This window comes from Lepisosteus oculatus, chromosome 5 (genome assembly GCF_040954835.1).
Source record: "Lepisosteus oculatus isolate fLepOcu1 chromosome 5, fLepOcu1.hap2, whole genome shotgun sequence".
Classification (NCBI taxonomy): domain Eukaryota; kingdom Metazoa; phylum Chordata; class Actinopteri; order Semionotiformes; family Lepisosteidae; genus Lepisosteus; species Lepisosteus oculatus.
This window is the reverse complement of record NC_090700.1, coordinates 43,756,749-43,778,814: the sequence shown is the minus strand read 5'-3', so window position 1 is coordinate 43,778,814 and position 22,066 is coordinate 43,756,749. Positions and strand designations below refer to the sequence as shown.

General features: G+C 36.7%; 2 protein-coding genes across 9 annotated transcripts in view; one reads left to right on the top strand and one right to left on the bottom strand.

Moving 5' to 3' along the window:
• Positions 1-16,188, bottom strand: part of LOC107076879 (protein FAM227B) — a 47,946-nt gene extending 31,758 nt beyond the window's left edge. For 2 of the 3 annotated variants that reach the window (XM_069190490.1, XM_069190491.1), the window contains exons 1-10: positions 16,151-16,188; positions 15,846-15,912; positions 15,375-15,621; positions 15,052-15,095; positions 14,921-14,956; positions 13,847-13,951; positions 10,266-10,364; positions 8,741-8,842; positions 7,865-7,991; positions 7,633-7,746 (exon numbers count right to left, since the gene is read on the bottom strand). In XM_069190490.1, the coding sequence (XP_069046591.1) occupies positions 7,633-7,746; positions 7,865-7,991; positions 8,741-8,842; positions 10,266-10,364; positions 13,847-13,951; positions 14,921-14,956; positions 15,052-15,095; positions 15,375-15,621; positions 15,846-15,912; positions 16,151-16,173 (964 nt within the window). In that variant the 5' untranslated portion in view covers positions 16,174-16,188. The other variant, XM_069190492.1, reaches the window with a different exon arrangement.
• On the top strand, positions 10,860-22,011 carry dtwd1 (DTW domain containing 1). Of its 6 annotated transcripts, none has more exons than XM_069190493.1 (5): positions 10,860-11,082; positions 16,793-17,121; positions 17,894-18,037; positions 19,848-20,130; positions 20,653-22,011. In XM_069190493.1, exons 1-5 carry the CDS (start codon positions 11,025-11,027, stop codon positions 20,880-20,882), a joined length of 1,044 nt encoding a protein of 347 aa, XP_069046594.1. In that variant the 5' UTR covers positions 10,860-11,024; the 3' UTR covers positions 20,883-22,011. The 6 variants fall into 6 exon arrangements, with proteins under 6 accessions (XP_069046594.1, XP_015198359.2, XP_015198360.2 ...); XM_015342873.2 differs by lacking the exon at positions 10,860-11,082 and adding an exon at positions 16,218-16,264; XM_015342874.2 differs by lacking the exon at positions 10,860-11,082 and adding an exon at positions 16,223-16,335 and having other exon boundaries at positions 16,880-17,121.
• Positions 22,012-22,066: the final 55 nt, after the last annotated feature.

The window sequence follows — 22,066 nt, the reverse complement described above, 5'->3', positions numbered from 1 at the left end:
ATGGACTATCAGATTTTCCAAAAGTATGCCAAATAACTTCTTCTATTTAATATTGCATGTATTATTTGCTCTTCTGTCCACTTTTGATATAACATGTAATAGGCTACTGCCTTGAATAATTATTTACATGGCTGCTAAATCAATTCAAACTATGATATATAAATGTTAATTTTAAGTATGCAAAGGTTTGAAGCTGCTGAAACGAATAATATCAATATTTAATTGCAAAGTAAACACTGTTATAAATAGCTAGAGTAATTTAAGTTGTAGATGATAATTACATTTTCCTAAATAAATCTGTCTTCCACAAACGTATCTGTGGCAGAGCATTTGTCTATTTTGAAATGAGTCACCTGATTCTTCTGAACTTAGCATCTAACATTCTACTTTCAATTTTTAGTGATATTTTAACAAGACTTTGTTTATCATATTCACTGCAGTCTCTGTAAAGTAACTCCTTTGAACATGTATGTGAAGGACAGAACCTTAAGGATGTAGGTCATCTCATTATAAGCAACAGCAGGCTTTCTTTGTGCATTATAAATAAATAGAACTCATGTTTTAATATATATCCTGCTTAGAACTCTAATCTGTTCTTTAAAACATGCATAGAATATATTGCAACATTACAATTTTATTCAAGGTTGTGTTTATACTTCAATGATGTATGTTATTTAAGTTATTTATATAAAATCCATGTCAAGTTATGCCTGTCTAATGTGTGTTTCATTTAATGAATTCCTGGTCATCTGCTGCTGTTTATGAGAAGGCGCTCTGGCACCTCTTGCTGCCAAGAGAAAAGACAGGAAGTCGACCACACACGACAACCCACTTCCTTCCTCTGAAGACCAAAAAAGGGACAAAATAACACGTAATCATTGTGCGGCAACTCTGCCAAATACAGAAAGCAGAACTTCAGGAAAAAGGGCAAAGATTGCTCAAATGTCGCTAAACATATTGTCACTGTCAGAGGTCAAGCAACACTGAATATGTGTAAAATACAAAAAAGGCTTTGAATTTGATTTCCCGTGCAAACACAAACTAACAGGGAAAATCAGAATTCATAATGACATCCATCCATTAATATTCTAACCTCATCATCCAACTCAGGGTCACAAGGAGGCAGAGCTTATCAAAGCAAGTAATGGGCGCAGGGAACACTCTGGATAAGTCACCAATCCACTGCAGGGCACAGACACAGATAAGCACAAGAAATCCAGAAGCCAATTAACCTTCCAGCATGTCTTTGGCCTGTGGGAGGAAACCAGAGCACCCGGGGGAAACCCACACAAAAATTAATTCATGATTAAGACATTTTTTCTTAAACTGTCCATTCTGTACTTCTTGCAATGTAAGAATATCAGAATGTAAATTTGGAAAATATGGAGACCATTCATCCCATCTAGCTCATGTGTTTTTTTAGTAGCTATTTAATCCAAAGATCTCACCTAGTCATTTCTAGAAAACAGCCAGGGTACCAGCTTCAGCAATTTGGCATGGTGGTTTGTCCTAAAGTCCCACAACTCTTTGTGTAAAGAAGTACCTGCAGTATGTTCTCAGAGCAGTCTTAAAAGAATTCTCAGTCTTACATGCACTTCTCCCAGTTGCAATTTATGTCATCTGGTTTATGTTTCACTGTTAAATCCATAAGATTACCTTAAACCTAAACTTACAACCTTTTGGTATCTTAGGTACTGTATAGCAATAATTCCCTTTAGTCTATTAATACTTACTAGTCAACACATACTGTAATTAATTGCTTCTTAACACCATAACACAAAAAAATTATCACAACTGTAAAACTGTGCCTGGGCTATGTCCTGAGATAGTGGTGCTTCTCCAGTGGAACTAACAGAATAGTCATTGAGGGTGGATTTTTGTCTCTGACCTAGAAATATTTTTAAAATTACTCCTCAAAACACAAGTAAAAAAAAGTGTTTCCTTTTTTGTTTCCAGTATAGCAGACAGTGGTAAGAAAGTTCTTATTTTTGGAACTAGGACAGTAAGATCTCCAAGTTGTCTGCCTAATTGTCAGTATACTTATACACAGATAGTCTGAATTTTAGAGATCATCTTAATCTTAAAAAGATTTTTCTTTCTTTGCTGGTTTTGACGTAAAGATTTATGACAAGGGGCTACAATAATCAGAAAAACTATCATTTGATTGTAAATATTCTTTTTCTCCATTGCTGTTCCATCCATCAGTCTTTCCCTCAGAACATTTCTTGTTAAGCCTTTTCACTTTTTCAGATTAGAAAGGAAATACAGGCCTCTAGAAAGCTAAAGTACTTCAGATATACTTTCATCGTGGTAGACAAATCATACTATGGTATTTCTACAGACATAAATAAAATGTCTGCACAATTCAATGACACAATAATTTTAAGTTACAAAAGTTCACATTAGGTATTTTGAGCGAAATTTTATACCTGCCAAATACAAAAATACTGCAACAAAAATACTCGCAGACTGCCGCACGCATGGGCAAGTAGATAAAATGAGTTTTACCTTCTGTTGGGGTTCACATCTGGCTCAGAGAAAAATGACAGATAAAAAGATTACAACTGGGAGCACAAACCTCTGAATCAGTTAGACCTAAACAATGTCTGAAACAAGGTGAAAGCTTGTGCCAAGTCACGCAAGGTTAGTTTTAACTGATAATTCATAACATGTTCAAACCATACATCATTTTTACTTGAGATTTAATGACTTTTGGACATTTATTTCTTTGGGTTACAGAGGCTTTCATTTTCAGTGATATTTACAGTGGTCGCCTGGCATTCAGAAATACTCAGATCACATTGTGAGCTACAGTATGTGAATGGAAATATAAGCTTACAAATTGCTAATTAAACAATATCATAAAAGCACATGCAAGAACACACATGCATGTTGAGCTTTTGAAGTACATCAGTTTCATAATAAATTGCAACTTTAAATTGCAATTGTTGAAATCTGTTAGCTTATTGGCAAGATTTTTTTTTTATAATTTCATGCATTTTAGAAAATAAATGTATTACTTTCATTTGACTGCAAATGTAAAGCCAAAAAAGGATCTAAAATAAGACAAATAACTGTATAAAATGTGTTGTTGAGAAGCAAGAATAAAAATATTTATTTTCCGGGATATAAAAATAAAATTAGACAACCCTCTCATGAACCTTTGCTCTATTACATCTTGGAAGGGCCAGACCACAAGTAAGCTGTTAGATATTTTGTATTATTTTTATTAGTACCATAAACTATTGGCTGCCATACTCATCCTGTTGTTACCAGAAAACTCAATAAAATGGTTTTAAGTGTCTATCGCTACTTCAGCTAAGTACAGTAAGAGTGAGTAATATAATAGCATTTGCCACATGTGTTTTTGAGACATTTGGGATAAAATACTTTGGTAGAACAACTAAATCCCACATCTACAAAAAAGAATAACTTCCTACAGTTTACGAAAGGTTCGGTAAACCTGCATTGAGTATGCAAAACAAAATGGAAATGTAGGCATTGTAATCTCCTTTATTATGATTTTTATTTCTTTTCTAGGTAGGCAGTATTTGAAATCCTTTAACCCTTCTGATTAAGAATGTGGTAAAACCAAAAGAGCACTCAAATGTATACGACCTGCTCAATTTAATGTGTTTCAAAGCCATATGCTCACCTGCTGGCAGACTTACTTGTAGACTGGAAGGCCAAATTGACATAGATTCTGAGCTCTGCTTTATTATTGAGAACAGGGGGCACTTCTTTACACAAACGGTTGTGGGAGTCTGGATGAAGATACTGTACTCAATCATACTGTCATGAAAGGTGATACTAGTTTTCAAGAAATGGCATTCAAAAAGATCGGCCATATGCTCAACTCCCACTTCTAACTTTTTGTGATCAGCCAAACAGTCAACTCCCAGTTCTAAACATTTTGTATGTGTTTTTTTTGCCTAGGCTATTCCATAATATATTTTTTTTATTTTCTCTATCTTCCAAGATCTTTAAGCATCTTAGCAAAACAGAGTGTGTGATTTTGAGATTGACAATTTAAGCTTAGTAAGTGGTATTTTTGCACACTTAAAAAGCAGCTTTCTAAATTAAAGTGGAATGTAAAATTTGGCAGATTCATGTAACGTGGGCAGAAAGATTTTGAAAATGAAAACTGAGGGGAAAATGCTTTGAAAACTTTTGCCAAATTCTCAATAACTGACCCTTTGTGGGTACTCATATCTAACTTTCCTCAGATGTCTCATTAAACTATGTTGGGTTTGAAAGTGCTTAAATGTTGGGCTTTAGAAATATGCTATAAATGTGAAGATTTCATGAAAGATGTTAAATATAATGGTTATGGTTGCACCTCTCTCTTAACAAGACAAGCAGGTACAGTATACTGATAGTTAGAGATCAATAGACTGGAAGACATCTTTTCTGGAAAACAAGCAGATGCAACTTGTGACTGGCAGGTAATTTAAAGATCAATTTTATTCCAGAGTTGTCACAACTACAGTGTTATTACCTTCTCAGAAATCTCAGAAAATGAGCAAGAGTTGGCCTGGTAACTATTGGGATGGGGGACCTCTAAAGAAAGCCAAGTTGGACCAGTAGGTAGAGTTCTAGAACCTAAAAAACATGCTTCAGTATTGTAACCTACCCACAAGAAGACACAGACTATTTGGTCATTAATGATCTTTATGTACCATCTGTAAGACATCACCCTGATATCCTGGCTAAGATCAACTCTGGGAATGTACAATCTGGTTAACCTAAATTTCTCCCAGAACTGAGATGGTGAAGCAATTTCTTCACTGATGGGTCTGCTGCACTTCAATAGAAATTATTCTTTGGGATGACAAGAGCTATACAAATGCAACAAATTATTATTACAAGATTCAGGTAAGGATGACAATTTTATATATTTAAAAGAAATAATTAAACTTCACTGTCAATTAACATTCATTAGAAGCAATTGATATTATGATAAGTATTATGTATTTGCTTAGGAGACATCCTTCTTAATACAATAAGAGAATACATTTGGATTTCTAGAGGTAATAATATTTACTAATTGCACTACAGGTCATACTGTAATGAAATCCACAAAAACAAATTCAGCACCAAGCAATACTACACTGTTCACGTAATGATACTGTACACAAAGACAAAATTAAAAATGATCTTTCAATCTGATTACTTTCTTTGCACATTGTTTTTAATTATTTTCTGTAACCCACCTGCATTATAGAAAATACACAGTGCCCATGTTCTAACTTTTGATTGTGAGATAAAGTGAACATTCCATTACAGATGCTTTTTGCATCCTTACTTGATTTCTAATCTAATGTCAAGAGAGTGGAATATGGAATTAATTGCACTATTCTAGTACCAGATGAGAAGCACTGAAGTGAGCTGAAAGCCAGAAGTGAAATTCCTAGACAAACATAGCTCAAAGAAATTGCGTGTGCACAGGTGTGAGTAACTGAACTTTTAAAAAACAAAAAAAACTGTAGATTTTCTGGTTTTAGACCATAGCCGATTTCAATTGTTGCACTTCAAAGAACTAGTCAAATAAATCCACAATCCAAAAGGAACCATGCTGGCTGTACACATGCCCAATACATTAACACACAGTGAACTACAATAAACCTGGGAATAAACTTTAAAAGGGAAATTTTTGTTGTTGTTTTCATTGACTTCAAGTTACTGCAGTAGGCAGCTTAAAAACCAGAAAAGTAGTTCATGAGAGCGACATCTGTTGTTTTCCTTGGCTGTGTAACAAGAACAAAACTTTGGTTATTCCATTCTGTAAACCATACCTGCTGAAAGGAATACATACTCATATTTGAAGTACAAACAATGAATATACATTTTGCCTTATTTTATCTCAATGGAAACATTAACTATGAGAGAAATGCTTGCTTCCATACTGAAATGTACAGTATGCATAAGTTTGCTCTGAAATCACGTCATTGTATCCTGCTGAATTCAGAACTCAGAGATGAAACTGGCAGGGATAAACATAAATAGAAATATTCCCAAACCACTGCCCAAGTAAATTGCCCAATACCAGACGTCAAAATAATTACAAAATCAACACATCTGGACTGCATTCTGATGGGTCACATAATTCTAAAATGATTGCATGTCATTCCTGACCACACACTGCAGAAATTCTCAAGGCTGTCACCCATATTTGCTGTTCAAGTTTTTATGTTATTGTCCTTGGGCACTCACATCTCCTGTCTTAATAAACAGTACTTTCCTGAATAAACCTGGGTGAAATCTCTTGTATCTTATTTTTGAAGAGAACCAGTCAGAAATCAAAATTTTGCCCTCACCGCCAACTGTGAACTCTAATCTTGAGAACTAAGAGGAGCCTTTGCTTTCCAGTGCTTTTCTGCTGTTGCCCCAATCAAACCTGCCATCCATTACTTGGTTTGTAACCTGTGATTTTCAATTTAACCATATTTAATTATAATTCAGATTTGAGTTTTTAAAGTCAGATTTCCATAAACAGTTCAAGTCACAGATATATGGGAAGTTATTAAGCAAACCTGCACACAGATTGTACAGGTGAAACCCAATTTCAGTGCTGCACTGTTCAGTGCAAGTTACTCAACTTTTCAGTTCATACAGAACTGTCTTTCTGAAAAATCAAAAGTATTATGGAATAAGATACTAGGATATAAAAGGCTACAAGGACCTTTATTATACATATATGTATACGAACATCACAAGCTATTAACAAAAATCATTAATCATGTTAAGTTAAATGATAAATGAGTATTTATTGAATTTTATTAAACATGAGAGATCATACAAGCATTAACTAAGACTTTTTTATTTGTTCTGTTCAGAGGTAGGGGTCATGGACTCTGTTACTAAAGACATGTGGTCAAGAACAGAAGAACTATAGCTTAAATTTGAAACTATTTTCTTTTTAATTATCCAGACAGTTTCCTAAACAGGGTTTAGGCTTTCCTGGAAAGCAGTTCACGGGCTTATTCTGAGAACTGCAAAAATAAACCAAGCTCACAGAACAGGAGCAGATAAGCCCCTCTGAGCAATATATGAAGTGTTACTAGGGAAATGAAAACAAATTATATCACCCGCTGTAAAAGGAAATATTCCATATGAAAACATAAAAAAGTGTAAATGTAACAACATGGCATGCTTTACAACTATTATTTCTATATTGATCAGTAGTTTTACATCCCAATACATTAATATTAAAAATACAGTATTGATCTGCATTTTCATTTATTCTACAATACCTGATATTAATGTTAGTTTTTCATCAATATCAGTATTAAATAATGCTGCTTTCATCTCTGGTTGACCTCCAATGAAAAGTCAGAGGGCTGATGGTAGCTTATGAACACTGCTTTCAAAAAACTTAACACTGAACTGTTCAAATTATCTTTTTAGCAATACAGTAGCACCCCCACCTGTCTATAATGAATGATGCATGTGATATTAAATGCTCTGCAGGAATAAGCACTCAGGAAGGCCACTGGAGGCAGGTGGAAGGTGATTGCATTGTACTGGTTAGTTATTTCTAAAACTGATCTAAGTAATTTAATAGTAAGAGTGTTTTTATAAAGCATATTGATTTCAATAAAATTACATAATACTGTACATTCAATTACTTACCGCTTGTAACTGACAGGATCTTGGGTTCTTTGCCCACCTCTCCAGCTCCATTTAACACTTCACTCAACCCGTTTAGGTTCCATTTCTTCCATGAATATAGCACAGGTTTTACTCCTGGAAAAAATAAAAACAAAACAGGTACTGCTATAAGCATTCACAGTATGTACAATATGTGTAATGATTGCTATAATATAATGTCATCTGAATTAAAATAAACAGAAATAAACATTACCTGAAATCCAGTGAGATATCAGATCTGTTAGTTCAGTTTTAAAGTCTTCATCAAAATGACCATGAGACTCTGGGAATGCTCCATGAAATGCAGAATAAACTGCCTGGGCTAAGCAGTCTGCATACACCTTGAACATGTAAGAGAATATACATACTGTTATCACACAGAACCTGATATTTATTAAGACTAACACTAACAACATTTTTGCATTCAAATTACAATCAGAAACTTTAACGCTTAGTAGTCAAATAGCCAAACCTTACCTCCGAACTATCAAGCGAGTGACCTAACCTGGGACATGTCAGGTACCTGTTAGTTTGCAGTGATTTCAGTAAGAGCAGCATCCTTCCTCTCCTCGCTGCCAATTCTGCAATGGGAACCGAGGAACTGGCAGCTCAGTAAGAGCCAAATGGTAATAGTGACTGACACCAAGATCTGTGTGGTCTTTAGCCTTTGCCAATAGCATCTCTGCATACTCATCCTTTATATTCATTATGCATCTGTCCTTGTAAAGGAGACAGCAACCCAATGGCTATTCAAGCAGGACAGGGGGCACTGAGGACTGAGAGAACATGACTTCTAGAAAGCATGTGACACAGAAGAAGAACGAGAACGAGAACGAGAACAAGAAGCACCCCAGTCAAAACCAAACTTGTGAGTTATAAGACAGCAGCACTAACTGCATGCAACCATACTGCATCATGTATTAAGAACCATGCAATTAATTTACACACATAATGTAGAATAAATTAATAAATTAATGAACTCACATTAAAAAGGGAAAAAAACTATATCACTGCTATTTTGCTGCTTGGAGAGAGAGCAAAAACATTAAACAGCTTCAAACAGCTTCCAAAGCTGGAACTTTGAAAATACCTTAAACAATTTGTCTTTCACTTCTGGTTGCACTGTCATTAAGAGTACCACAAAGTTTTCAGAAATTCGATCAAAAAGCTTGTTTTCATCTTCTGGATTAGGCTTTCAAAGGAAAAAAGAATTGTGTTAGAGATGAGTCCACCTGTCAGAAAAGAAAGGCTGCATGCATTTTTTAAATAATTTAAATTAAACTAAACTTGAATATAGGAAACTATCTATTAAATATTTAGCATGTTTAGGGGAATATTATTATTTTAAAAATAAATAATCAAATGAACAAGTAAAGGTTTATTCCAGGCTGAAAAGAGAAGACACCTAAAGAATGCTCCACAGCCTAAACGTTGTGTTACTTTTCTTCTCTTTTAAGCATGGAATAAACATTTGCAGCCTATGCATGCTGACACAGCTACCTGCTTGAATAATCAAATTATTTTACTTTATGAACTGACATGCCACAAATTAATCTAATATAGAACATGTAATAGGTTTATTCCATGCTGAAAAAAAGAAGAAAGAGAACACAACGTTTTGAAACGTTGTGTTCTCTTTCTTCTTTTTTTCAGCATGGAATAAACCTATTACTTGTTCCTTTGCAGCCTACGCATGCTGACGCAGCTACCCACCTGAACTAATATAGAACATTACATTTATGTCATTTATTTAAACAAATTAAGTCATGCTTTTACAGCATAGCCAGGCTGTTCTGTTGAAATTAAAATGTGGCTGCTCTTTTTTGAGCATTTTGAGATCTCAGTTTGGTACTCAACAACTAATTAATGGAATAATTGCTTGTGATGAAAATCTGCTAGAATTAAGAAGTACAGCACTTCAAAGATGTGAACTTGGAACATTTCACCAATGGGCTTGAAGGATCAGTGGTGTATCAGTTAATTCCCTGTTGTAGCAGATAGCCATGAGGTATGAAACATCTGTTCCCGGACTTCTTTTGTAAAATTCCAGGTATCTTTTCAAACAACTGTATCGTGAAAACTGTATTATGGAGCAGTGGCAAACAGCACATACACAATTGGAGCCACAAAGAACATATTTTAATGGACCACAACAACGACACTGAACAGGTTAATGAGTTGAACTTTGTGTTTCTCCATGAACGAAAGCCATTACAGCATTACAGATACACAGATAAAAATGAGCTGACATAGCGCCCTCTGGTGCATATTGTCTTTGTCAATGGACATACAGTATGTTCCCTGTGGCTCCATTTCAATACGTACAGTTAATTTCATTACTGGATAGTGAACAGTTTACATAATGAAGTAGTTTTAATATGCAGTCTAACTTGCAAACAGCTTATAAGTTATTGTATATGATTAATCATTTACATAAAAGATGAAACAGAGCATTTAACAAAATATATAAAATTGAGATCACACAAAATGCTGACAAACTGATCTGCCCCATTACGAGTACAGCAAAAGAGAATGTAAAAATTTCAACAGCATTTCTAACATGCAGCAAGACTTCAAGGCAGAAAACTAAATGAATCAAGTATACTCTGTCTTACCTTAAATGCATGAACATAAAACCACCAAAAGGTATCCTTCAGTACAGCAACAGATGAGTCAGTGAGAAAGAATGGCTTCCAAACCTTTAGAAAGCCAGACTAGAGGGGAAAAGAATGCATCTGTGAGGATTATTCTAATGGTGTAAATAAAAATTTTGACTTGAGTCATAAAATCTCCAGATAATTAAAACACACTTATCAATTCTGAATTCAACCATAATTGGATTTGGTTGAACAAATGCAGCCTTCTATAATTAAATTGGCTTATTTGGATTATTGGCTCCTGCATTATCCTCTGGGTAAGAGAAAGTAATATTGTTTATCATTTTGGTCACCATGTCACAAAAAAAGATATTGCTGGTCAGGAATCAGTCCAGAAAAAAGCAGCCAAATACATTCCTGGGGCTTAAAGGGGTGTCCTTCTCTGACAGGCTAAATATAAAAAGTATGCAAGCACGAAAAGGCCATTTGGCCCATTAAGCTTATTTGGTCAAACATCATTGCTTTCCCAGGAGCAGAGCCAGGCCGGCAGGGTGAAAACCAGGAATCCTAATTACCAGACCATATGGGAAGTCTTAGAAGAACTAAATTTGTTTAGTCTTGAACACAGAAAAGTATAAGGGGATCTGATTCAGGTATTCACAATTCTCAGAGGCAATAACAAAGTCTTCCCAGTGGATGTCTTCAGAATCAACAGTGAAATATGAAACAGAGGACACAAATGGAAACTAAGGGGAATGGCTGAGAGCGTGAGGAAACATGCTACCCAGTCAAGCTGCTGAAGGTGCTATTCAGGATGCTTTCTTGAAATGGCTGGGTGAGATCCTCAGATCAATTAACTATTGTACTAGTAACAAAACAAGCTAGAAGGGTCCAAATGGTATGTAATAAATATAAATATTTGTTTCAGAATGTTTTAGATGAAATTCAACCTCTGAATTCAATGTGTAGTTTCAGCTTTTTACTCTGAAAGTGTACAGTAATGGTACACAGTAACAATAATAGACCAAGGTGATATTTTTTTACAATAACTCAACATAATTGCTCTTTTGTACTAGTATTTTATGTTCCCTGGTTTTAACCACCACCTTTAAGACAACAAATAAAATGACAACTAACAGAAAACTGCATCGGGCAATTGGTTCAAGTATACTGTAATTATGATCTCTAAAAAGAAAGATGCAAATAAAAAAAGTCTTATTTTGGAAATGTAATTTATCATATTTTCCTAAGTCATCTTTTCTAATATTATTACAATTCTGAGCATGCTGTACTGACCGTCAAATGAGTATTATCAATTTGCTGTCTATATCCTCCTAAACCTTAAGAGAAAACCTGTGCTTCAATAATTTTGACTAAAACACTACACAGAGTGGATTCTGTGTTTATTTAGACTGAATTGGATTTAAATGTAATGCACTGTATATTCTACTACACAACAAAAATCAAGAGACATCTTACACATGTATTTTAGGAATGCAGGTCTGCGTGCTGTGATTAGACACATGCACTACACATGTGCTTGACGTGCAAGTCTATATGCGTTCCTGTTTCTTTACATTTGTATAGTGGCTTCAGTATCACTGGAACCTTTACCATAATGTGGGTCAAAAGAATGGAAAAACCTGGTTTGCATCATTTAGGCAACATCTGGCTTAACAAAGATGACTGGATATTAATATTCTCCACAACAAATAAACCTTACACTCATTCAGTACTGAGCAATTCCAGAAGATGAAAGTATAATGTGTGTGTAAGTAGTGCGTATGTGATTGTTCATCTGAAAAATCAGATTTCTGGCATCCGCTGTTCTGGAATTAGATAATAGTTCAGGAATCTGTAGGGCTATCCCTCTATCAAGTTTCACCAACACCACATTCTTCATGAGATTAATTTTACAAAACTCTCTGTAATAGAAAACAGGACCATCACAACTGCTTTTCTCCCAAGTGGGCTTTCCTAAGGAACTTTTATAATAACAGTGCAGTTTCTCATTGCAGCAGCACAAAAGCCAAAGAAAACACTGAAGTCCAACATTTAAGGGGAAATAAAATATTTTAACTTAATTTAAAACTTGAATTTCTAATTTACAGTAAATGATGGAACACATCTTTTATTTACCAGCGGCTTAAAATTTTTTATTAAGTAACATGCTCTTCTCACTTCGATGAATATCTGACTGCATTGACTTCCATTACATTAATGAAACGGAGTTGCTAAAATGAGTAAAGAATTGTCCCTCAGAGCTTCCAAAGAACAAAACCTACAGTACAGAAATATGTGCTGGGTGTGAAGGAGCAAATCAGAGGGTTTAATGTTCTCGGACCAAAATTCCTGAAATGTATCACAGCTGTAAGATTTTTATGTAGGACTTCTAGAATGAATGCAATTCATTCGATGCATTCATGACAGCCCTTAGAAATGTGTAGTCATTTCATATGCAAAAAGGTTTTGCAGAAGAGGCTCAGTAAATGTCTAGGGGACAGAAATCAAAAAGTTAAAATAATAATAATATGCAGATGGTAATAATAAAATAATTGTATATAAGACAGAGTTTGTATAAATTTGATTCTTAATGGCAGATTGTTATCATTTTAATTAAGTATGTTAATAGAGCCAGTACTTTGTTTAGTTTTCAAAATCCCACTAACTTTGACTAGGATGTTTAATCATGACATGATCAGGCAGCCTTTCAAGTTGATCTGGCTAAATAGTTACCATATATCTTGTCTTTATTTTGTCATATTTTTAGTTTACTTTTGCATGCATTGTGTCTTTTACATCAGATCGGAGCAATTAAAAAAAAACTGCCAGGAATTGCAGTAATGGTAATTTATTCTTACAAGGTGATTTTGACAGAAACTGGTTTTGAAGTAGTCATAAAATAAAGCACCTCAAACATAAATAAACTAGTGCCATTTGACTGCTGTCTACAAAACAAGAATTCAACATTTTCCAAAACTGCAACTGCAGCCAAAAACTGTGAATTCTATTGTCACGATATAGCAAATCTGCTTAAAACTGAAGGATAATGTGCTGGCAAAACAATTGATTCACATTTAGCAACACAAAGATGATTATCTTCAATTCCCAATTTGAAAGGTTTGTTCTCAGTGCATTATGTCTTCCCAATGGCTGTTTAAGAGGCTGTGATAGCATTTATATAGAGAGATTAAGACTGTAAAGGGGAAATGAGGGAGAATCAGTGAACCAGCTTAGTGGCAGTTGCAAAAAAAAGAGACAAAAGCCAATTAAGTGAGGAAGTAAAAAACACAACGACCTTAACAGGAAATAATCAAAGTTTAGTTATGTGTGCTGCAACAGATTCAAATCACAATACATGCATTCCCTCTTGCAATTAAAATAAAACTTTGTTTCACACTCTGAGAAAAAACCCCAACTAATTCTTTGTTACAGTACATGCAATTAATACCAACCACTACACACAAACATGACCACAACTTTTATCTGTAGTCAGTTTTCAATGATCTTTTGAACTGAAGTGTTTAAATCTTTTAAAGCCTCTGAAAAAGTTAAATCACTGTAAGTCACTGAACATACTATTTTTTACTTGTACTTACATTAAAATTCTGAGCCTCTGAAATGTAGTCCATCAGTAGCAGAACATCGAGTTGTCCAGGTAGGTCATTATATTTATTCTGAGTAAATCCTGGGTATTTACAGTCCTGTAAAATCATTAAAAAGATAAAACAGTGTTAAAGTTAAAAGTTACTGGCATTTATATGATCCTTTTGCAAAATATATGACAGACCTAAGCACGTTTTGTGCAAATAAATGATTCCAAGTAGTATGAAATTTAAATGATGCTTTAAGGAGTACTTTAAAAAATATGAAAGAGAGGAGAGTACAGTATGTACATCACATAGTGTTAGGAGAAGTTTCTATATTGATTGTTAATTATTCAGAAATCTTAATGGTGGCATTAGGTTTATTATGATTTCCATAATGTAGCCATCTGTTCCCTAGCTGCATAAAATTTAACCCACACCCGGTATTACTATTCATTATGAGAAGGAAAAATGAGGAGCAAGTGAATTAATGAACCCTAATATTGTATGTCAATAAAGATGAACGACTGGAAATGCTTCATTTGAAAGGGACTCTAGTGGAAGTTCTCAAACAGATATGTACGATTTTTGAGAATGCTACTCAGCTGACTATACAATAACTAATAACCAGACACAAGTGCATATCAATGCATTGGTTTTTCCTGTTTTATTTAAAAAACAAGGTTGTATATACTGTACAGTATGAAGGGCACACAGTGGCTGAATGGTTAGCATTGCTGCCTTGTAGCACCGGGACCCTGGGTTTAATTCTGTACCCGGGGTGCTATCTGTTTGGAGATTGCATGTTTCCCATGTTTGCATAAGTTTCCTCTGGGTGCTCCTGTTTCCTCCCAGAGTCCAAAAACCTACTGGTAGGTTAATTGGCTTCTGGGAAAACTGGCACTGGTGTGAGTGTGTGTGTGTCTATGATGGGCTTGCATCCTGTCAAGGGTTTATCCAGTATAATGGCTGATGCTTGCCATGAAAGACTCCTTAATTGCATGAAGTGGTTAGAAAACGGATGAATGGTTGCACATACTGTATGTGTTCACACATTTGTTTTGCATTTGTGCTGTACCTTTGTACCTTAATATTCATGATCCTTGGTGAGACTCCAGCACTCTGAAAATAAAACAAAGTAAATACCATTGCAGAGGCACAGGATCAAATACTTCAACAGAATTTACTTTCTAGAGCATAAAATATTACTGTTTTACCTTTCTTCTGAGTTTTTGGCGGGCTTTTTTCAGCAGCCCTAAAACTGAAATAAAAAAAAATCAAAATCAAAAGAAACAGCACCCCAAGTTCCATCAATATATATATATTTGTGGCCAACAGGGTTAATGTTGAAATCTGATAATAAACCAACATTTTTTCTTGTTTCCATTTCTATATTATTAAACATTATGTACTTTTCAATTATAGCAACTTTACACCGTGTTAAGAATCAGTTTAATATTCCTGTTTTCCCCAGTAATTGATGTTACAGAATAGATACAATTATCAAAAAAAATTGAATTTTAAACTAGTGCATGCTTACTTTGAGGTGATATATCTGAAGGCTGTACATCAGTCTTCTCTGTTGGTGTTTCACTGTACAGCATTTTAGATGCATGGGTTTCAAGCAGACAGGACAATTCCTCAACCCTTTGTTCCAGCTCAGTAATAATACCCTTATGAAAAGGAGCTTCTTTTTGGAGACATTCGGCTATTTCATTTGCTGAATGGTAGCCACTTAACCGTTCTGTAAGATTAAACTTTTCTTCCAGCATTATGGGCCAATCAACCTGAAACACATTATTAAACATTTAATGTTACATTTTCAACCTCTTAAAACTCGCATTGTGGTAACGATGATGAAATGCAGATATTTCTAGTTTAATAGTCTATGTTACATTATGAAAATATATTTTCAATTAAAAATGGCAATATTTGGCAAAATAGTAACGTTATTTTTCGTCCATTTACGGCATTCTTGAAAAACGTAAATTGTTGAACTGGCAATTCTTACCAGCTGTTGAAATCGTATAAAGTCTTGAAAATTTCTAGCGGGTTCCTCCATTGATACCATAGTATTTCTATGAAAGAAAAATAGATTATTATATTAGAATTAATTCTAAAAAAGTTAACATATACATAACTGTTTCTCAACGCATAGTGATATGATTTACCTAAAAATAAGATGATAAATAATGTTTTGGGGTAAAAAAAAAGATAAATAAGCAGAACTAAGTTTCAAAATATTGAATTTAATATAAAATTGTAATTCTAATTTCAACTACGTCCATTCGTTTAAAAAACAAGTACGTTCACAACCTTGCCATGTCTCGCTTTGGCATAAATTGCTATTGCTTAGCAACTATCAACAAAGTCTCTCTTCTTCCGGTTTAAAGTGCCAACGCCGAAATTGGATACAGGGAAACATTTCCGGTGTCTGATTATTATTTTTTTTTATCACAAAGCATAAGTGTTGTTTTATCGTTATCGTTTTTAATTAATGGGTAGGGTTTCTCTTTACGGTCCTTTAGTTATCATTAGGAAACAAACTAATACAATACACGTGACCTCCGGGTACCGATGTAGTTTAATTTTAAATTCGTGAATTAGGTCAAAGATGACTGCACTGCTTCTCGTAGTTTCAAAAACGGAGTTATTTAATTGTGAACTTTGAGCACACCCTTAAAGAGAACATAGGAGAGTTTTCGCTGAGAAACGTGTGTTTCAGGTTTAATACCAACTCTAAAATAGTACAGTCGTTTTTACAGGAGGTATATGAGATATTTCGTGCGTTACACACAGAAAGTCCGTCTGTGGATGCACATTTAGTATTCCCTATGTGGTGCTGCATATTTTAGGAAAAGGTAGTAGTGAACGGGTACTGATCTGAAGTGTTCAAACCAACACATTATGCGAGATGTAATATTGGTTTCTCTAACTTCTTTTAACTGTTTTCAACAGCTACAGCGGAATATTTAGAATTTCACAAAATGTCCGCACATTCTGCGGCTGACTGGCCGAAACCAGAACATACGTTTGTGTGTCCAGGGAAACCGATTTCGGACTCTCCAGACAACCCGAGGTCGCCGAGAGCCCCGAGTGGCGCAGCCGGGGAAGAGCCGGGGACAGAACCTTTCGGGGATTTGAAACGGGCACCTCACGACGTCCTGGAGAGAGCGCAGCGGGCCGGGAGGCTGAAATGTTGCAAATGCAGGGGGTCAAGGATGTTCTACTGTTACACATGCTTCTCTTTAGTAGGTGTAAACCCGGAGGAAATACCCCAGATCAAGGTTAGCATGAACAGATTTTGACGCAGGTCAAAGGTGCATGCAGAGCCTTATTAAAGAATACGACAGGGTACAGTATATACTGTATTTTACAGTAACAGACCTAAGAGTAGTCATCCTCACTTGCCTACGTTAGCTGAAACACCATTTAGGGCATAACTTTTGGTTCATATTGTGATTTCCTATAATTTCCTCTGTGGGCTAGAAGGATAAAGCCTTCACTCAAATAGATGAGAAATGCTTTTGAATGTATTGCAGATCTTTGACTGTGGTTCCACTGAGTCGTTAAGTTTCAATTAAGGGCACTGGCTGTTAGCCATGGTTCCCTTTGTCTTGGAGGAAATCTGAATTGAATTAAATTCCAATTTATTTGTGGAACCCCAGCACAAATCTTGGACAAAATTAGGAAAAGCGTTGTTGTTTTTTTTATTTGAATAACTCCGGCAGAATCTGACAGTTACCACAAGCTTTTTTGAAATCCTATAATTTATAATTACGTATTGCAAATGCCATTTAACAGTTTTGCACGAAGAGCGCAAGTAGCTAGTGTTGTTCTGTGTTGCCTTGTCGAGGTTATTTGCCAGCTGACTGACAGGAGGCGGTCAGGGAAATGGATTGTTATCCATTTTAACTAAAGCACAATGAAGAATGATTTACAAATCTCACAAAAAGAGGAGCATTTGTAAGGCTTTTTTTTCTTTTTTTTCCAGAAAAGTGCAGTCATACTGTATTTCAGGATTGCTGAACCCGTGTAGAAATGTTGTTTTTTCTTCAGCTTCCTTTGAAGGTCGACATAATCAAGCACCCCAATGAAACCGATGGCAAAAGTACAGCTGTGCACGCCAAGCTTCTAGCACCAGATGATGTCACCGTTTATACCTACCCTTGCATTCCCGAGTATGAAGACAACAAGCATCAGGTTAGTAGCTTTATTTTAATTGTATTGATTTGTAGTCCTACGTACTGTATGTACAGTTAATAGGAATTGTTTTCAGGAGCATTCTCCATCCATCCATTTTCTAACCACTTCCTCCAATTCAGGAACACAGGGGAGCCAGAGCCTATCCTGTCAACCAGCGGACGCAAGGCAGGATACACGCTGATCGGGGTGCCAGTTGCCAGTCCCCAGTCCCATTGCAGGGCACACAAAGACACAGACACGCATACACTCACGCCAGGGCCATGTTTCCCAGAAATCAGTTAGCGTACCAGTATGTTGTTGGACTCTGGGAGGAAACCAGAGCACGTGGAGGAAACCCATGCGAACACCAGGAGAACATAGAAACTCCACACAGATAGAACCCCGGGTCCATAATTGAACCCAGGGTCCCAGCACTGCCAGGCAGCAATGCTAACCACTGAGCCAAGCACTTGTCATGTCATGTCATTTGCCAAGCCGCTTCATACCTTACGGTGTCGCGGGAAGCCGGAGCCTACCCGGCAAGCAACGAGTACAAGGCAGGGTACACCCTGGGCGGGGCACCAGTCCATCACAGGGCCAGTGCAAGCCAATCAGACATGGGGACGATTTTGAGGCCATGGTAAAGGCCGAGGGGGGAAATTTTGGCCCAGAAGCCGGGATAACTCCCTACTCTTCTCGAGAATTACCCTGGGATCTTTAATGACCACTGAGAGTCAGGACCTCGGTTTAACATCTCATCCGAAAGATGGCGCCCACTACGGTATAGTGTCCCCATCCACTATACTGGGGTATTAGGACCCACACAGACTGCTGGGTGGGCACCCTCCACTGGGTCCCACTAACACCACTTCCAGCAGCAACTATAGCTTCCCAGGAGATCTCCCATCCAGGTATTGACTAGGCTCAATGCTGCTTAGATTCAGTGGGTAGCCCAGTTGAGAGCTGCAGGGTGACATGGCTGCTTATAATTCTGAATTTAATAATTGCATTTATTTAGCTCTTTGCATCCCAAAGGTCCCCGAAGTGTTTTACATATGAGAGCCAAGCACTTGGCTCTCATATGTGGGTCCTAATGCCCCAGTATAGTGATGGGGACACTATACTGTAAACAGGTGCCGTCCTTCGGATGAGACGTAAAACCGAGGTCCTGACTCTCTGTGGTCATTAAAAATCCCAGGGCGCTTCTCGAAAAGAGTAGGGGTGTAACCCCGGTGTCCTGGCCAAATTTCCAATTGGCCCTTACCAATCATGGCCTCCTAATAATCCCCCTCTATGAATTGGCTACATCACTCTGCTCTCCTCCCCACTGATAGCTGATGTGTGGTGAGCGTTCTGGCGCACTATGGCTGCCGTCGCATCATCCAGGTGGATGCTACACACTGGTGGTGGTGGAGGGGAGTCCCCATTACCTGTAAAGCGCTTTGAGTGGAGTGTCCAGAAAAGCGCTATATAAGTGTAAGCAATTATTATTATTATTATTATTAATTATGAGAGAGATTTCTACCAGCACTGAAGTGCGGCCCTACCTGGGCGATGTAGAGCAGCCATCATGCATCGTCAATCCCTACTGCACAGCAGATCAGGCAGAGGTGTGAAAAGTTGTTTAAGGTGGAACAGCAGAGAGGCAGGGTGGAATTTATCCAGGACGCTGGGGTTCACACTCCTACATAACATCTTTAATGACATTTCATCAAAGATAACTTCTAAATCACCTTATAGTGGTTCACAAAGCAGCAGTGAAGAGACAGAAACTGCAGAGTCCTTTACTGTTCTATACTTAAAAAACTGAATGACTTTGTTCTTGCAGGTTGCCTTAGTTTTCCCAGGCCCAGGATCTGTAACGATTGAAGAAATGATGGGCCAGCTTTCCAAACTGGTGGTTAAGAAATCTCGGTATCCTCTGGAACACAACCGCTCCTCGGAACAGCCCCCACAGAAGCGACTGAAGGGTGAAGGAAATTCGGAAGACGGAGAGTCTTCTGCGAGCACACCCACAGAGCCGGAGGAAACTAGCACCTTGAAAAGAGTGGTGTTTATTGACAGCACCTGGAATCAGACTAATAAAATAATCACAGATGAACGGCTTCAAGGTAATAAAGTTTCTTCTTTAGGCTCTTTAGTGCATGGGACAGACCTCCAGCAGCTGCTGGAAATTTGCCATTGAAAGGTCACATTTCTAATTTTTTTCCTGGGCCTTAATTGGTATTTTAAAACCCACTATTGGTTGTCTTATTTTTTATATGCATCATATACTGTATATAGTTCAGGTGGGTAGCTGCGTCAGCATGTGTAGGCTGCAAAGGAACAAGTGATAGGTTTATTCCATGCTGAAAAAAAGAAAAGAGAAAACACAATGTTTTGGCCGTGGAGCCTTCATCTCCTGATCGGAAAAAAAGAAAAGAGAAAACACAACGTTTCGGCCGTGTAGCCTTCATCAGGAGATGAGGTTTATTCCATGCTTTTTTTCAGCATGGAATAAACCTATTACTTGTTCATATACTGTATATAATTGTAAATGTTTGTAAGTGTAAAGGAAGTAATATATCTAATTTGTGGCATTTTTTGTAAATGCAAATAGAGCAGAAATAGACTTCAATTTTTGTCCTGTTCAGCTTTGCTTCAGGTTGAACTGAAAACGAGGAAGACCTGTTTTTGGCGTCACCAGAAGGGAACTCCAGACACTTATCTCTCTACGATAGAAGCCATATACTACTTCATGAAAGACTATCATGTTCAGTGTTTATCACAGCAGTACCAGGGGCAGTACGACAATCTTCTTTTCTTCTTCTCATTCTTGTACAAACTGATCAGCAAAGCCAAACACAGTTCTGGGAAGCTGTGATCTAGGAGCTCGAATGGCATCAAGCTGTCCCTCACACGAGTAAATTGCGAGAGCTATACAGTGACATATGGTATTTCATATCCTTATTGCTTTTATTTTAAATTAAAACTGATACATTGCATTTATATAGTGCTTTTTATTCAAGAGGACCATCTTCTTTCATCCCCTATTTGGATGATGTGCAACAGAAATTATGGACCTGTGTGTTTTACTACACCGTAGATCAGGTATGGAGTTAACTGGATTAAGGAAATCGTGATAAACCTGATTGTTCAAGACCATAATGGAGTTAAACCAGGAAACTGGGGTTAGTGTCCCTATTAATATGAATATATTCTGTGCAATGAGATCTTCAATGGTGAAGTTGTTAGAAACTTTGGTTTATCCAAGAACAGCACCTTCAGCCAGCCTGCTATCATATTTTGGAATTGGAAACATTTCAATTTCCCATTGACCCTTACCAATCATGGCCTCCTAATAATCCCCATCTATGAATTGGCTTCATTTCTCTGCTCACCTCCCCTCTGATATCTGATGTGTGGTGAGCGTTCTGGCACACTATGGTTGCCGTCGCATCATCCAGGTGGGGCTGTATATTGGTGGTGGTGGAGGGGAGTCCCCATTACCTGTAAAGTACTTTTAAGTGGAGTGTCCAGAAAAATGCTATATAAGTGTAAGCTATTATTAGAATAATAATTATTATATAGGGAGCCACTATACTATCTGTCCATTTGATTTTTTTAAATTATAAAAAGGGTTTATAAAATGAGAAAAGCACCACTTATTGCTCCTCCAAAACCATTTCCAGCAGCAGTGTTCTCCCATCCCAGTACTGGGCAGGCTCAGCCTTGCTTCGCTTCTGAGGTTACGAGGCCACTTTTGTAAAGATGTTCTTTCTTGTTGTGCATTTAAAGTTAAAGTAGTGCTAGCGCCTTTCACTAGAGGGTTAAGAACACAATCTGTTTAATGGCCACAGGAACTTTTCTTTTTTAGATAATGTATTTCTCGCTTTGCTTCACATATAACAAAGCTCTGATTGTCCTACGTGTTGTAAGTGTGTTATTTAAAATAAAAAGAAAATCATGGGCTTTTAGGTGCTGATTTCATCAGGGGAGGCCCTGGCCTGAAACCTAAATGATTAAGATCTTTTATTTGTAAAAATCTGACTAAATTCTACTTGAGTG

Bases quoted from the DNA above. Each gene is read 5' to 3' on its own strand.
- dtwd1 (XM_069190493.1), top strand. From the start codon at position 11,025: ATGCTACCCAGTCAAGCTGCTGAAGGTGCTATTCAGGATGCTTTCTTG. The intron at 11,083-16,792 runs GTGAGATCCTCA...TGTTTTCAACAG, and splicing joins TGCTTTCTTGAAATGGCTGG to CTACAGCGGAATATTTAGAA. The intron at 18,038-19,847 runs GTTAGTAGCTTT...TTGTTCTTGCAG, and splicing joins ATGAAGACAACAAGCATCAG to GTTGCCTTAGTTTTCCCAGG.